This window comes from Sorex fumeus, unplaced genomic scaffold, assembly GCF_029834395.1.
Source record: "Sorex fumeus unplaced genomic scaffold, SorFum_2.1 ptg000018l, whole genome shotgun sequence".
In the NCBI taxonomy this organism is placed as follows: domain Eukaryota; kingdom Metazoa; phylum Chordata; class Mammalia; order Eulipotyphla; family Soricidae; genus Sorex; species Sorex fumeus.
The window spans coordinates 26289890-26306973 of record NW_026606075.1 but is presented as its reverse complement, the minus strand read 5'-3'; the positions used below and the strand labels follow the sequence as shown (position 1 = coordinate 26306973).

The window sequence follows — 17084 nt, the reverse complement described above, 5'->3', positions numbered from 1 at the left end:
CTCATTGAAAACTCTATCCCAGGAACCTCTACTAAAGAGATGACAATATGTTTCAAATTCAAGAAGTATCTTCTGGGTGTTGGTTGATAGTTTTGGAAGCAGGCTTGAATTTGAAATGAAAGTATATGAACAATCAAGACATTAAAAATTCCATAAGAAAGGCAAGAGAGACAGTACAGGGGCTAAGGTACTTGTGTTGCCTGTGCTGACCCTGGTTCAATACCCAGCATGACATACACTCCTCAAGCACCGCCAGGAGTCATCACTCAGTAAAGATCCAAGAAGAAGCCATGAGCACTACTGGGTATGGGCCAAATCCATAAAGATTTCTGCATGCATAAAGCCCTGAGCACAGTTCCTAGAACCATCAGACGGCCCTGGTAGCCCTACAGCCAAATAGCAAACCAATAGGCTCACACTGCAGGGTAATATCATAGAATGTGGTCCCTAGTCTCCCCAAGCACAATTCAGGAGGCCATTGTTTTGAAAATCACTATATCCTAGGGATAGCAGTTCCTGGGTGGTAGGTAAGGTGCAATAACACAGTATGCCTAAAGCATAAATATTGACCAAGAAAAAAAATCACAGACTCACATTTACTTGCACAAATAGATGCTCATCCTGCAGTTCAGCTAACTTGGAATCTTGCTCCAACAGTGCAGTATGGCCACAAGTATCAAAGCTCTCCTCTGCTATGTGTGTAGACTCTTCATTAGTCTGAGACAAAGCAGATCCAACCCCTAAACGTTTACTTTCAGCACTGACACTGTTGCCTTCCTCTTCTCTATGGCAAATGGGATCCACCTGGGATTCTGACATTGGGTTTAAAGATGATGATAACAACTCAGTTGGCAATGCACTATCGTTTGTGTTTTCTAGTAAATCTCTGTGACATGTCAGAGAAATTGGTATAGGATTTGGAGATTTATTCAATCGGTTTATTAACTCTGTAGGCTCAAAATCATTCGTCACTTCTAATAGTCTATCCTCTTCGGTAGTTTCTAGGGCAGACACAAAGGTTTCAAGTGAATTGTCTTCACTCTTCTCTTCTCCAGAAATCATTTCCAATGTGACTTCCATTCCAGGCTCAGAAAATGTATGTGATCCTGTTAACATCTTCTCTGGCTCTATTAACAATTTATCCTTGACAAGAGCCGTATCAGATACTGTAAGAAAAGTACCTGAAAGGAGGCTTATTTCAGCAGAGTCCATGTCTTCACTCAGTTCCTGCGTATTCCACATAAAATGCTATCATTATAACATACATCAAAGAGGTCTCTTAAATGAAAAAGTCGTAATTCTTATTTTTTATAAACTAGATTATCAAACTATAGTTTTATCATCTTAGTAAGTTATACCCAGTTTTATCAGTTTTCCTCCTTTACTGTAAATAAAAATGCCTTTCTACTTTTCTATACCTAATCACTAATAACTGAAAACCTGGTTAAACATATAACAGGAGCGCACTAGTAAAACTGGCAGAACAACAATAATAAATTATCTATCATATATTACCTGTGCTAAGAAAAGAGCCATTGGATTATTTGAAAACTTTACTGAACATAATGCTTGTAATATTCTCTCTTGCAAAAAAATTCTATTGATTTTTACCAAAAAATTAATCAGGAATAAAATCGGCAATTTCACCTTTCTATTCCTGAATTCTGTATAAATATATAAATGTGAAGTAAAAAGGATCAGAGGTGAATAGAAAGAAGACAGGAAAAAATAAAGCCACTATTTTATGCAAATACTATGAGCCCCTACTATAACCCAACTGTTCAGGGTTGAAAACAATTTAAACTTATTATTTAAAAAAATTTTTATTCCTGTATGAACCACCATTACAATTTTTTGGCATATATCCTGGAAACACAAAAACTTTGATTTTAAAGCATACAGGCACACCTATGTTCATCACAGTATATAGTATAATAGCCAAAATATGAAAATAGCCCATATTCCCAACTTACAGATGAATGTACCAAGAAGCTGTGATACACATACACAATATGCCTATGGAGCTCTAAGAAAGAACAAAATCATGCAATTTTGTGTAAGGATAGAGATGATATAATTTCACCAAGTAAAGTCAGAAGGAAAGGGTAAATACAGAATGGATACAGAATGATACCTATCACATGTGGGACTTAAGAGATATACAGCAAGGCAGAACAAAGGGCCAAAGACAACACAATGGGAGAGCTGATCCTCAGAACTGAATTTGTTGGGGGGGAGGCAGGGAGAGAAAGGTGGGCGCTCTGGTGATAGTTGTGGTGCTGGAATGATGTATACATGAAACCATAGTAACAGTACTGCAAGTCATGTTACCTTGAATCAGAAAGATAAAAAACAAAATTTGTTTGGGGCCACATCCAGCAGTAGTCAGGGGCAACTCCTGGTGATATTGCTGGATCAAATGGGAGCTCAATTTCTGATTTTTTGAGAATTGTCCATACTGTTTTCCAAAAGGGCTAAACTAGTCGGCATTCTCACCAGCAGTGAAGGAGAGTCCCTTTCTCACCACATCTGTGCCAACACCGGTTGCTTCTGTTCTTTTGGATGTGGGCAGGTCTCTGTGGTGTGAGATGATATCTCATTGTTGTTCTGATCTGCATCTCCCTGATGATTACTGATGTAGAGCATTTTCTCATGTACTTTTTAGCCATTTGGATTTCTTCTTTGAGAAAGTTTCTGTTCATTTCATCACCCCATTTTTATTTATTTATTTTTATTAGTGAAACACCATGAGGTACAGTTATAGACTTACAAATTTTTGTGCTTGGGTTTCAGTTATACAATGATCAAGTACCCATCCCTCCACCAGCGCCCATCCTCCACCACCACAGGTCCCAGCATCCCTCCCACCCCCCACTCCCCCATCCCACCCTGCATCTGTGGCAGGGCATTCCATTTTGTTCTCTCTCTCTCCTTTTGGGTCCTGTGGTTTGCAAGAGAGGCATTAAGTGGCAATCATGTTCGGTCTATAGTCTATTTTCAGCACGCTTCGCCTACCCTGGGAGGATCCTCCCAACACCCTTTATTTGGTGCTCTCTATCTGAGCTTCCTTTTCCCCTAGCACGCGTAGCTGGTCTCCAAGTCATGGAGCAAAATTCCTGGTACTAATCTTGGCCACTCCTGGGTGTTAGTCTCCCATTTTGTTGCTTTATGTTCCCCAGATGAACGCAATCTTTCTGTGTCTATCCCGCTCTTTCTGACTCATTTCGCATAACATGATACTTTCCATGTAGTACCACTTGTAGGGGAATTTCATGATTTTATCTTTTCTAACAGCTACATAGTACTCCATTGCGTAGATGTACCAAAATTTCTATAACCAGTCACCTGTTGTCAGGCACTCAGGTTTTTTCCAGATTCTGGCTATTGTAAACAGTGCTGCAATGAACAAACAAATGCAGATGTCACTTCGACTATACTCTTTTGCCTCTCTGGGATAAATTCACAGGAGTGGTATTGCTGGGTCAAATGGGAGATTAAATTCTAATTTTTTGAGAATTGTCCATACTGTTTTCCAAAAGGGTTGGACCAGTCGGCATTCCCACCAGCAGTAAAGGAGGGTCCCTTTCTCGCCACAACCGCGCAAGCACCGGTTGCCTTTGTTCTTTTGGATGTAGGCCAGTTTTTGTGGTGTGAAATGATATCTCATTGTTGTTTTGATCTGCATCTCCCTGGTGATTAGTGATGTAGAGCATTTTCTCATGTGTCTTATAGCCATTTGGATATCTTCTTTGCGAAAGTTTCTGTTTATTTCCTCGCCCCATTTTTGATGGGATTGGGTGTTTTCTTCTTGTGGAGTTCAACCAGTACCTTGTATATCCTTGATATCAACCCCTTGTCAGATGTGTATTTGGCGAATATCCTTTCCCATTCTGAAGACTGTCTTTGTATTTTGGTCACTGTTTCTTTTGAGGTGCAGAAGCTTCTTAGTTTAAGATAGTCCCATTTGTCTACCTCTGTTTTCACTTGCTTGGTCAGTGGTGTGACATCTTTGAAGATATCATTAGCTTCAATATCATGGAGGGTTTTCCCAACTTTGTCTTCAATGAACTTTATGGATTCCGGTCTGATGTTGAGGTCATAAATCCATTTTGATCTTACTTTTGTACATGGTGTTAGGCAGAGATCTGAGCCCACTTTTTTGCATGTAGCTGTCCAATTTTGCCAGCACAATTAAAGAGGCTTTCCCTGCTCCACTTCACTTTTCCAGCCCCCTTATTGAAAATTAGATGATCATATGCTTGGGAGGGGATGTCAGTATATTCAACTCTGTTCCATTGGTCTGCAGCTCTGCCTTTGTTCCAGTACCATGCTGTTATAATTATTACTGCTTTGTAGTAGAGTTTGAAGATAGGGAGGTTGATTCCTCCCATTTTCTTTTTCCCACGAATTGCTTTAGCTATTCGTGGAGGATTATTGTTCCATATAAATTTCAGGAGTGATTGATCCATTTCTTTGAAGAATGTCATGGGTATCGTAATAGGGATCGCATTGAATTTGTACAGTGCTTTGGGAAGTATTGCCATTTTGAGAATATTAATTTTCCCCATCCATGAGCAGGGGATATTTTTCCATTTCCTCGTGTCCTCTTTTATTTCCTGAAATACCGTTTTGTAGTTTTCTTTGTAAAGGTCCTTTACATCCTTAGTTAAGCTGATTTCCAGCTACTTGATTTTCTGGGGCACAATTGTGAATGGGATTGTTTTCTTCATGTCACTTCTCTTTCACTATTTGCGTATAGAAAAGCTATGGATTTTTGGGTATTGATTTTATAGCCTGCCACTTTACTATACAAGTCTATTGTTTCTAGGAGTTTCTTGGTAGAGGATGTAGGGTTCTCTTAGTATCATATCATCTGCGAGTCGTGAGATCTTGATTTCTTCCTTCCCTACCTGGATGCCCTTCATATATTTTTTCTTGCCTAATCACTATTGCAAGTACTTCCAGTACTATATTGAACAGTAGTGGAGAGAGTGGCCATCCCTGTCTTGTTTCTGATCTTAGGGGGAAGGCTCTTGTTTCCCCATTGAGGATGATGTTTGCTGTAGGTATGTGGTAGATGGCTTTAACTATATTGAGGAAAGTCCCCTCTATCTCCATTTTGACGAGGGTTTGCATAATAAATGGGTGCTGGATCTTGTCAAATGCTTTCTCTGCATCTATTGATATGATCATATGATTTTATCTTTTCTTTTATTGATATGATGGATTATGTTGATTGATTTCTGAACATTGAACCATCCCTGCATCCCAGGGATGAATCCCACTTGATCATGGTGTATAATATTTTTGATGAGTTGTTGAATTCTATTTATTTGCTAGTATTTTGTTCAGAATCTTCGCATCTGTGTTCATCAGGGATATCGGCCTGTAGTTTTCTTTTTTGTGGTGTCTTTGTTTCTTTTTGGAATTAGAGAGATATGGGCTTCATAGAAACTGTTTGGGAGAGCTTCTGTTTTTTCAATTTCCTGGAAAAGCTTGAGAAGAACTGGCAATAGGTCCTCTTTAAATGTTTGGAAAAATTCGCCAGTGAATCCATCTGGACCTGGGCTTTTGTTTTTGGGAAGACTTCTGATTGCAGTTTCAATTTCCTTGATGTTAATAGGTCTATGCAGGTACTCTATATCTTCTTGATTCAGCTTTGGGAGATGATAGGTAATCCAGGAATTTATCCATTTCTTCTAGGTTCTCTTGTTTCGTGGCATACAGACTTTCAAAGTAGTCTCTGATAAATCTTTTCAATTTCTTTGGTTTCTGTTGTGATATCCCCATTCTTATTTCTGATTTGATTTATTAGGGTTCTCTCTGTTTCTTTGTGATTGTTGCTAGTGATTTATCTATCTTTATTTTCTCAAAGAACCAGTTCTTGGTTTCATTGATCTTTCGGATTGTTTCTTTGGTTTCCATGTCGCTGATTTCTGCTCTAAGTTTCATGATCTCTTTCCTTCTGCCCAATTTGGACTCCTTCTGTTGATCCCTTTCTAAGATCTTGAGCTGTGAAGTCAAGTTGTTTATGTACATCCTTTCTTCTGTCCTGAGATATGCTTGCAGAGCTATAAATTTTCCCCTTAAAACAGCTTTCGCTGCATTCCATAAGTTCTGGTAGCTCGTGTCTTCATTCTCACTTGTTTCCAGGTACCCTTTGATTTCGTCCTTGATTTCCTTCCTGATCCACTTGTTGTTAAGCATTGAGTTGTTTAATTTCCAGGTATTTGATTTGGTTCTCCGTGTCTGTGTGTGATTCACTTCTATTCTCAGTGCATCATGGTCTGAAAAGTTTGTTGATACTATTTCTATCTTCCTGATTCTATTGAGGTATGTTTTGTGGCCTAGGACATGGTCTATTTTGGAAAATGTTCCGTGCACACTGGAGAAGAATGTGTATTCTTTTTTGGGGTGTAAAGCCCTGTATAGGTCTATAAGCCCTTTCCCTTCTATTTCTTCTTTCAAAGCCAATGTTTCCTTGTTTTGTTCTTGTTGATCTATCTAGAGGTGATTAAGGCTATATTGAAATCTCCACCTACTATTGTGTTGCTAGCAATGTCCTCCTTAAAATCTGTTAGCAGTTGTTTTAAGTATTTAGCTGTTCCTTCATTAGGTGCATATACATTTAAGAGTGTGATTTCTTCCTGTTGTACGTATCCCTTGATGATGAGAAAATAGCCTTCGCTGTCCCTTCTAATCTTTTTCAACGCGAAATTAATGCTGCCGGATACTAGTATGGCCACCCCAGCTTTTTTGAGGGAGCTGTTTGCTTGCAGGATTGTTTTCCATCCTTTGGCTTTGAGTCCGTGTTTGCTCTGGCTGTTGAGATGAGTTTCTTGTAGGCAGCAGAATGTTGGGTTCTGTCTCTGAATCCATTTTGCCACTCTGTGTCTCTTAATTGGTGAATTTAGCCCGTTGACATTGAGAGAGATTATTGTTATGGGATTTTGTGTCATCTTTCTGTAAGGGAGTGTTGTGGTTGTAGGGTTTGTCTTGTCTTATACTAGCCCCTTTAGCCCTTGTTTTAGGTTTGGTTTTGAGTCTATGTAATCCCATCAACGGCCAAGACTCAGAGACTATAAAAACCAGCTCCCGGAAGAGAAGAGTGCAGTCTCCTGCCCCCGCGCCTGACTGTCCTCGCCGCCAGGGCCCCTTGGAGGGGAGCGAGTTGAGCTTTCCTCCCCGCCCCGACCAGGGCTCCGGCAGCCAAAGACCTCCAGGACCTGCCACCACCATGCTGAGACCACTCTCCGCACACATGAAGGTACTGGCAGAGGGACAAAGTCACTCGGGTTCCGGGGCCGAGATCTCCAAGCCTACTCGGATTTGGGCTGAGCATCCTCCACCCAGATCCTCCAAATTCCAGTAGGCGAGGGTCACACCCACCAACTGGCCCCCTGGCGCCGTGTAATCCCATCAACGGCCAAGACTCAGAGACTATAAAAACCAGGTCCCAGAACCGCGCAGCCGCATTTGCCGCGACATCCTATTATGACATCTTATTATCTCATTCCTACTTTGGACAAACCGGCAGGCTACCAAATGTAGCCTGCCCACAGGGCAGAGTCTGGCAAACTCCCCGTGGCGTACCCAATATGCCAAATACCAGTAACAATGATGGGTCTCATTCTCCTAAAGAGCCTTGAATATAATCTCAGGGCTAGGATGAAGGAGACGTTACTGGGGCCTGCTCGAGGCAATCGACGATTAACAGGATGATTTGTGATTTGTGAAGTTCCTGAGCTGCTGTTTGTCTAGAAAATAGTGTACCATTCCTTCGATTTTGAGTGAGAGTTTAGCCAGATAGAGTATTCGTGGTGAAGCATTCATTTCAGTAAGTTTTTTCACTATATCTCGCCACTGCCTTCGGGCTTGGAGGGTTTCCTCTGATAGATCTGCTGTGAATCTAAGGGGTGCTCCTTTGTATGTGATTTCCTTCTTTGACCTTGGTGCTTCTCGTATTGTATCTCTATCGGCAGCATCAATCATTCTAACTATGATATGTCTTGAAGTGTTTTTGTTAGGGTCTCTTTTAGCTGGTACCGTTCGGGCTCCTTGAACCTGAATACCTGCATTGTGGAGCTCTGGGAATTTTTCAGCAATGATTTGTTTGACGGTGTTTTTTCCATTGGGATTGTTTCCCTGAGCTTCTGGTAGTCCAATGATTCTAATGTTATTCCTCTTGGAATCATCTGCTAGGACTCTGATTCTCTGTAGAGCTATTTTGAGGTCCCTCGCCACTGTTTGTTGTTGCCTGTTGGTTTGGTGCAGCTGATCTTCTAACTCACTGATCAGCTGCAGTCATTCTATTGTTGAGAGAAGAGACTGAGTTTTTCATTTCATCTACGGAATCTTTTAATCGTGACATCTCTGCTCTCATTTCTTTGTGTAACTTGTCGATTTTTTCTGTCATGTTACTGGATGTCTGTCTGACTGTTTCACTGAGTTGACTGAACATCTTCATGACTTTGTATCTGAATTCTATGTCAGAGAGGTCCCTTAGATGAGCAGTATCGACTGTCTTCTGGATTCTTTTCCTTGTCCTCCCCTTGTGGTGGGGATCTGAGTTGTTTCTTCATATTGCTGTGTAGGTTGGGGACTAGGTTCCTTGGGGACTAGGTTCCTAAACTACCTGCGGCCGATGAGCGCTGGCCTGCTGAAAATAGGCCACGCCCACTTCTACAGAAGCCACGCCCACTTGTGAAGTGGCCATGCCCCCAGAAACCTGGGTTTGGGAGATCAGCGCAGCATGAGGAGTGAAGAGGGGAAGGCAACGCTCAGAACTGTTTTTCTCCAGGCGTCTGGGAGGACACCTGTGGTCTTGCAGGGAGAGATCCAAGTCCCGGGTTCAAGTACCAGCGGATGGACTGACCTGGGTTTGGGACGAGATCAACAGTGTGGAGTGAAGAGGGAAAGGCAAACGCTCAGAACTGCTTTTCTCCAGGCGTCTGGGAGGACACCTGGCATCACCCCATTTTTTGATGGGGTTGGATGCTTTCTTCTTGTGGAATTCAACCAGTGCTTTGTATATCCTTGATATAAACTCCTTATCAGATGGGTATTGGGTGAATAAACTTTTCCATTCTGTAGATTGTTTTTGTATTCTTGTCACTGTATCTTTTGAGGTGCAGAAGCTGCTTAATTTAAGATAGTCCCATTTGTTTATCTGTTTCCACTTGGTTTGTTCGTGGAGTGTCATCTTTGAAGATACCGTTAGCCTCAATATTGTGAAGGGTTTTGCCGACCTTGTCTTCAATGTACCTTATAGACTTTGGCCTGATACTGAGATATTTAATCCATTTTGATCTGACTTTTGTGCATGGTGTTAGGGCGAGGTCTAAGCCCATTTTTTCTGCATGTGGTTGTCCAGTTAAGCCAGCACCATTTGTTGAAGAGGCTTTCCTTGCTCCACTTCACATTTCTTGCTCCCTTATCAAAGATTAGATTTTCATACATTTGGGGTTATGTGTACAGATATCCCACCCTGTTCCATTGGTCTGCGGTCCTGCCTCTGTTCCAGTACCATGCTGTTTTAATTATTACGCTTTGTAGTAGTTTGAGGTTGGGGAGGGTAATGCCTCCCCATGTCTCTTTCCCAAGATTTGCTTTAGCTATTCGTGGTTGTTTGTTGTTCCATATGAGTTTCAGGAGTGCTTGGTGTATTTCTTTGAAGAATTTCATGGGTATCCTTATAGGGATCGCATTGAATCTGTATAATGCTTTTGGGAGTATTGCCATTTTGACAATGTTAATTCTTCCTATCCATGAACAGAGGATATGCTTCCATTTCCTCGTGTCCTCTTTTATTTCATGGAGTAGGGTTTTGTAGTTTTCATTGTAGAGGTCCTTTACCTCCTGAGTTAGGCTGATTCCAAGGTATTTGATTTTCTGGGGCACGATTGTGAATGGGATTTTTTCTCCTGTCACTTTCATCTGTCTCATTATTTGCGTATAGGAAGGCCATGGACTTTTGGGCATTAATTTTATAGCCTGCTACTTTACTGTACAAGTTTATTGTTTCTAGGAGTTTTTTGGTAGAGGACTGGGGATTATCTAGATATAATATATCATCTGCGAATAGTGAGAGCTTGATTTCTTCCTTTCCTATCTGGATGCCTTCAATGTCTTTTTCTTGCCTAACTGCTATCGCAAGTACTTCCAGTACTATATTGAAAAGAAGTGGTGAGAGTGGGCATCCTTGTCTTGTCCCTGATCTTAGAGGGAAGGCCTTTAGTTTTTCTCCACTGAGGATAATGCTTGCCATTGGTTTGTCATAGATGGCCTTGACTATCTTGAGGAAAGTTCCTTTGAAACCCATTTTGGTGAGAGTTTTCCTCATAAACGGTGCTGGATCTTGTCAGAAGCTTTCTCTGTGTCTATTGATATGATCGTATGGTTTTTATCTTTACTTTTGTTGATTGATGAATTATATCGATTGATTTCCAAATGTTAAATCATCCTTGCATCCCCGTAATGAAACCCACTTGGTCGTGATGTATAATCTTTTTGATGAGTTGTTGGATTCTCTTTGTTAATATTTTGTTGAGGATCTTCACATCTGTGTTCATCAGGGATACTGGCCTATAGTTTTCTTTGTTGGTGGTGTCTTTTTTTTTCTTTTGGTATTAGGGAGATATGTGCCTCATAGAAGCTGTTTGGGAGAGTTCCTGTTTTTTCAATTTCCTGGAAAATCTTGAGGAGAACTGGCAAAAGGTCTTCTTTAAATGTTTGAAAGAATTTACTAGTGAATCTGTCTGGGCCTGGGCTTTTGTTTTTAGGAAGACTTTTGATTAGTTTCAATTTCCTTGATATGAATGGGTCTATTCAGGTATCCCAAGGCTTCTTGGTTCAATCTTGGGAGATTATAGGAATCAGGAATTTATCCATTTCTTCTATGTTCTCTTGTTTTGTGGCATACAGACTCTAAAGTAGTCTCTGACGATCTTTTGAATTTCATTGGTTTCTGTTGTGATGTCCCTTTTTCATTTCTGATTCAGTTTGTTAGGGCTCTCTCTCTCTCTCTCTTTCTCTCTCTCTCTCTCTCCTCATGATTCTTTCTAGTGGTTTATCCACCTTGTTTATTTTCTCAAAGAACCAGCTCTTGGTTTCATTGACTCTTCATAATTGTTTTTTGGGTTTCCATGTCATTAATTTCTGCTCTATTTTTTATTATTTCTTTCCTCAGCCAAATTTTGGTTCCTTTTGTTGGTCTTTTTCTAAGATCTTGAGCTGTGAAGTTAGGTTATTTATGTAGGCCCTTTCTTCCTTTCTTAGAAATGCTTGCAACGCTATAAATTTTCTCTTAACATGGCTTCAGCTGCGTCCCATAGATTCTGGTAAATTGGGTCTTCATTCTCATTTGTTTCCAGTTATCTTTTGATTTTGTCCTTGACTTCCTTCCTGACCCACTGATTGTTCAACATTGAGTTGTTTAATTTCCAGGTGTTTGATTTGTTTCTCGGTCTCTTTGTGTGATTCACTTCTATCTTCGGCACACTGTGGTCTAAAAAGATTATTGAGACTTTGGGGTGCACCTGCCGGAGCGCCACGGGAAACCCGGGACTCCCAATCCGCCTCATCGGCCCCTCCATTCCAGGTGGGTAGGAGGAGCCGGGACTGTTCCTCCTTCTGGAGCCCTGCGCACCTTTTCCAGCTGAACTGAACACCTTCCTCCAGGCAGGCAATCAGACCACTTTGGGGAACACAAGCCAGAGTGCCGCAGAACTCCCCATCCACCTCATCGGCCCCTCCATTCCAGGGGGGTACGAGGAGCTGGGAATACTCCTCTATCCCGAGCCCCCTGCGCCTTTTCCCGCCATACCGAACACCCTCCACTGGGCAGGAAATTGGGCCACTTCAGGGGACACCGCCCGGAGCACCTTGGGAGTCCCAGGACTCCCCATCCGCCTCATCAGCCCCACCATTCAAGGTTGGTAGGGGGAGCTGGGACTGCTCCTCCTTCCCGAGCCCCCCCGCGCCTTTTCCCGCCGAACCAAACACCCTCCACCGAGCAGAAAATCAGGCCAATTTCGGGGACACCAACCAGAGCCCCACGGGACTCCTGGGACTCCCCATCTAACTCATGGGCCCCTCCATTCCAGGTGAGTAGGAGGACCCGGGACTGCTCCTTCCTGAGCCCCGTGCACCTTTTCCCGCCAAACCGGACACCCTTAGCCAGGCAGGCAATCAGGCCACTGTGGGGGACAAAGGCTGGAGCGCGCGGGATTCCCAGGACTCCCCATCCACCTCATCGGCCCCTCCACTCCAAGTAGATAGGGGACTGCTCCTCCTTCCAGAGCCCCGCGTGCCTATGCCCGCCGAACCGGACACCCTCAGCCAGGCAGGCAATCAGGCCACTTTGGGGGACACCAGCCAGAACCCCGTGGAACTCCTGGGACTCCCCATCTGCCTCATCGGCCCCTCCATTCCAGGTTTGTGGGGGGAGCGGGACTGCTCCTCCTTCCAGAACCCTACGCACCTTTTCCAGCTGAATCAGACACCCTCTGCCAGGCAGGCAATCAGGCCACTTTGGGGGACACCAGCCAGAGCACCGCAGGACTCCCAGGACTCCCCATCTGCCTCATCGGCCCCTCCATTCCATGTGGTTAGGGAGAGCTGGGACTGCTTCTCCTTCGTCAGTCCCGCACGCCTTTTCCCACTGTACTGGATACCCTCCGCCAAACAGGCAATCAGGACACTTTGGGAGACACCGGCCAGAGTGCCGCGGGACTCCCGGGACTCTCCATCCGCCTCATCGGCCCCTCCATTCCAAGTGGGTAGGGGGAGCTGGGACTGCTCCTGCTTCCCGAGCCTCGCACTCCTTTTTCCACCAAACTGGACACCCTTAGCCAGGCAGGCAATCAGGCCACTTTGGGGGACACCGGCCAGAGCACGCTGGATTCCCGGGACTCCCCATCTGCTCAATGGACCCTCCACTCCAAGTGGGTAGGGGAGCCTGGACTGCACCTCTTCCCGAGATCCGCATGCCTTTTCCCACTGAACCGGAAACCCTCCACCAGGCAGGCAATCAGGCCACTTTGTGGGACACTGGACACAGCGCTGTGAGACTCCCGGGACTCCCCATCTGCCTCTCCATTCCAGGTGGATAGGGGTAGCTGGGACTGCTCCTCCTTCGTGAGCCCTGTGCATCTTTTCCCGCTGAACCAGACACCCTCAGCCGGTCAGGCAATCAGACCACTTTGGGGGACACCGGCCAGAGCACCATGGGATTTCTGGGACTCCCCTCCATATCATTGGCCCCTACACTCCAAGTGGGTAGGGGGAGCCCGGACTGCTCCTCTTTCCCGAGCCCCGCGCACCTTTTCCCACTGAACCGGACACCCTCCGCTGGGCAAGCAATCAGGCCACGTTGGGGGACACCAGCCAGAGTGCCGCAGAACTCCAGGTACTCCCCATCCGCCTCATCAGCCCCTCCATTCCAGGTGGGTAGGGAGAGCCAGGACTGCTCCTCCTTCGTCAGCCCCATGCGCCTTTTCCCACCGTACTGGACACCCTCCGCCGGAGAGGCAATCAGGACACTTTGGTTTTCCCACCGTACTGGACACCCTCCGCCGGAGAGGCAATCAGGACACTTTGGGAGACACTGGCCAGAGCGCCACGAGACTCCCAGGACTCCCCACTCGCCTCATCGGCCCCTCCATTCCAGGTGGGTAGGGGTAGCCGAGACCGCTCCTCCTTCCCGAGCCCCGCGCGCATTTTGCCGCCAAACCGAATACCCTCTGCCGGGCAGAAAATAAGGCCAATTGGAGGACACCGCCCGGAGCACCGCTGGACTCCCAGGAATCCCCATGCACCTCATCGGCCCCTCCATTCCAAATGGGTAGGGGGTGCCGAGACTGCTCCTCCTTTCCGAGCACCACGCTCCTTTTTCCGCCAAACTGGACACCCTCATCCAGGCAGGCAACCAAGCCACTTTGGGGGACACTGGCCAGAGTGCGCTGGATTCCCTGGACTCCCCATCTACCTCATCGGCCCCTCCACTCCAAATGGGTAGGGGAAGCCCGGACTTCTCCTCCTTCCCGAGCCCCGCACGCCTTTTCCCGCTGAACCGGAAACCCTCCACCAGGCAGGCAATCAGACCACTTTGGGGAACACTGGCCGGAGCACCGTGGACTCCCAGGACTCCCCATCCGTCTCATCGGCCTCTCCATTCCAGGTGGATAGGGGTAGCCTGGACTGCTCCTCCTTCGTGAGACCCGCGCATCTTTTCCCGCCGAACCAGACACCCTCAGGCAGGCAGGCAATCAGGCCACTTTGGAGGACACCGGCCAGAGCGCCACGGGACTCCCAGAACTCCCCATTCGCCTCATCGGCCTCTCCATTCTAGGTGGGTAGGGGTATTTGGGACTGCTCCTCCTTCCTGAGTTCCGCGTGCATTTTCCCACTGAACCAGACACCCTCCACCGGGCAGGCAATCAGACCACTTTGGGGGACACTGGCCGGAGCACCGCGGGACTCCTGGGACTCCCCATCCGCCTCATCAGCCCCTCCATTCCAGGTGGGTAGGGGGAGCCAGAACTGCTCCTCCTTCCCGAGCCCCGCGCTCCTTTTTCCGCTGAACCGTACACCCTCAGCCAGGCAAGCAATCAGGCCACTGTGGGGTACAATGGCCAGAGCGCGCGGGACTCCCTATCTGCCTCATCGGCCTCTCCATTCCTGGTAGATAGGGGTAGCCTGGACTGCTCCTCCTTCGTGAGACCCACACGTCTTTTCCCGCCGAACTGGACACCCTCCGCCGGGCAGGCAATCAGGCCACTTTGGGGAACACCGGCCGGAGCGCCGTGGAGTTCCCCATCTGCCTCATCGGCCCTTCCATTCCAGGTTCCTGGGTGCCTTCATTCCAGGTTCCTGGGTGGGAGTGACCCTGGGACTGGCCTGGGGCCTGGCCACTATGTAAGGGGCATGGCCTCCCAGAAGTGGGCGTGGATTTTTTCAGGGTGGGAGGCCGCTCATGCAATGGTAGTTTATTTCCCTATCTGAGCACCAGGACCTTCATCCCACCCTTTATCACCTAATACCGTACCGACCTAAAATTTCTGACCACCTCTACTACAATATTCCACTCACCTTCTCCATTTCTAACAAAAGACCAGTATGAAATATGCTGTACAACCTCAATATTAAAGAGCACCCCCTCCAAAGCTTCACTTAATTCCCGTTATAAACCAAAGAATAATGCCTGACTGAGAACGTCGTACTCTAGAAAGGGAGAAGGGTGACTGACCTTATCCAGAATCCTTTCCCACGATAAGAGGGAACAGTACCAGTGAATTTCAGGGTTCCTCCTCTAGACAACCAAAACAACATGAAGACACAGCACAAATCTCCACTACAAGGAGAATATAAAGAAAAGAATCCCGAATCCTCTACCAAGGTTATCCATAATTATGCTCCCTTCGATAAAGAATTCCGGGACAAAATTCAGAGGATGTTCAAAGATCTACTCAAAGAATCAATGGAAGAGATATCCAGAAAACTAAAGGAAGAAATGAAAGAAACAATAGAACAAATAGTCGAGAAAATACAGGAAGAAATGAGAGCAGAAATAAAAAAGCTACAAAAAGAAGTGTCACAAATAAAGGATTCAGTAGACAAAATTAAAAACTCAGTAAGTATCCTTAGCAATAGGATAAGTCCAGCTGAAGAGAGAATCAGCAAGCCTGAAGATGAGCAACAGAAATCCCATAGGAAACAACAAGCAATAGAAAAAGACCTCAAAATGGGTCTAAGGAGAATCAGAGACCTAGGGGATGATGACAAGAGGAGCAACATCAGAATCATTGGATTACCAGAAGGACAGGGAGACAACCCCAATAAAAAAGCCACAGTCAAAGAAATGATTTGAGAAGCAATGTGCTGAAAAGTTCCCAGAGTTAAGGAATGTAGAAATCCAGATCCAAGGAGCCAGAAGGGTACCAGCTAAAAGAGACCCCAGTAAAAACACTCCAAGGCATAGCATAGTCAGAATGATGTATGCTGTGAACAGAGACACAATATTACAAGCAGCAAGATCAAAGAAGCAAATCACATACAAAGGAGCACCCCTTAAATTCACAGAAGACCTATCAGAGGAAACCCTCCAAGTCTGAAGGCAATGGTGGGATATAGTGAAAAAACTCAATAAAATGAACACCTCACCAAAAATACTTTATCCAGCTAAACTCTCACTCAAACTCGATGGAACGATAAACCACTTTGTAGATAAACAACAGCTCAAGAACTTCATAGACTCAAAAAGAAATATAAAAGAAGAACTAAAGGGGCTCCTGTAAGATAAGAAAGATTAGAAGGGACAACAAAGGCTATTTTCTCTTCATCAAGGGATACGTACAACAGGAAGAAATCACACTCTTAAATGTATACGCACCTAATGAAGGAACAGCTAAATACTTAAAACAACTGCTAACAGATTTTAAGGACATTGCTAGAAACACAATAGTAGGTGGAGATTTCAACATCACCTTATCACCTCTGGATAGATCAACAAGAACAAAACAAGGAAACATTGGCTTGAAAGAAGAAATAGAAGGGAAAGACTTATAGACCTATACAGGGCTTTACACCCCAAAAAGAAAGAATACACATTCTTCTTCAGTGCACACAAAACATTTTCCAAAATAGAACATGACCTAGGCCACAAAACATACCTAAATAGAATCAGGAAGATAGAAATAGGATCAACAATCTTTTCAGAGCACGATGCACTGAGAATAGAAGTGAATCAGACATGGAGAACCAAATCAAACACCTGAAAACTAAACTACTTAATGCTGAACAACGAGTGGATCAGGAAGGAAATCAAGGACGAAATCAAAAGATACCTGGAAAAAAATGAGAATGAAGACACGAGCTACCAGAAATTATGGGATGCAGCGAAAGCCATATTAAGGGAGAAATTTATAGCTCTGCAAGCATATCTCAGGACGGAAGAAAAGATGCACATACACAACTTGACTTCACAGCTCAAGATCTTAGAAAAGGATCAACAGAAGGAGCCCAAATCGGGCAGAAGGAAAGAGATCATAAAACTTAGAGCAGAAATCAGCGACATGGAAACCAAA

At 44.9% G+C, this 17084-nt stretch overlaps 1 protein-coding gene across 1 annotated transcript in view; it reads right to left on the bottom strand.

Annotated features, from left to right (window-relative positions):
- Positions 1 to 17084, bottom strand: part of ANKRD31 (ankyrin repeat domain 31) — a 140960-nt gene that overhangs the window by 89310 nt on the left and 34566 nt on the right. Inside the window, exon 7 of the mRNA XM_056112416.1 lies at positions 669 to 1227. Coding sequence (XP_055968391.1) covers positions 669 to 1227 — 559 coding nt within the window. The remainder of the gene's footprint in view (positions 1 to 668; positions 1228 to 17084) is intronic.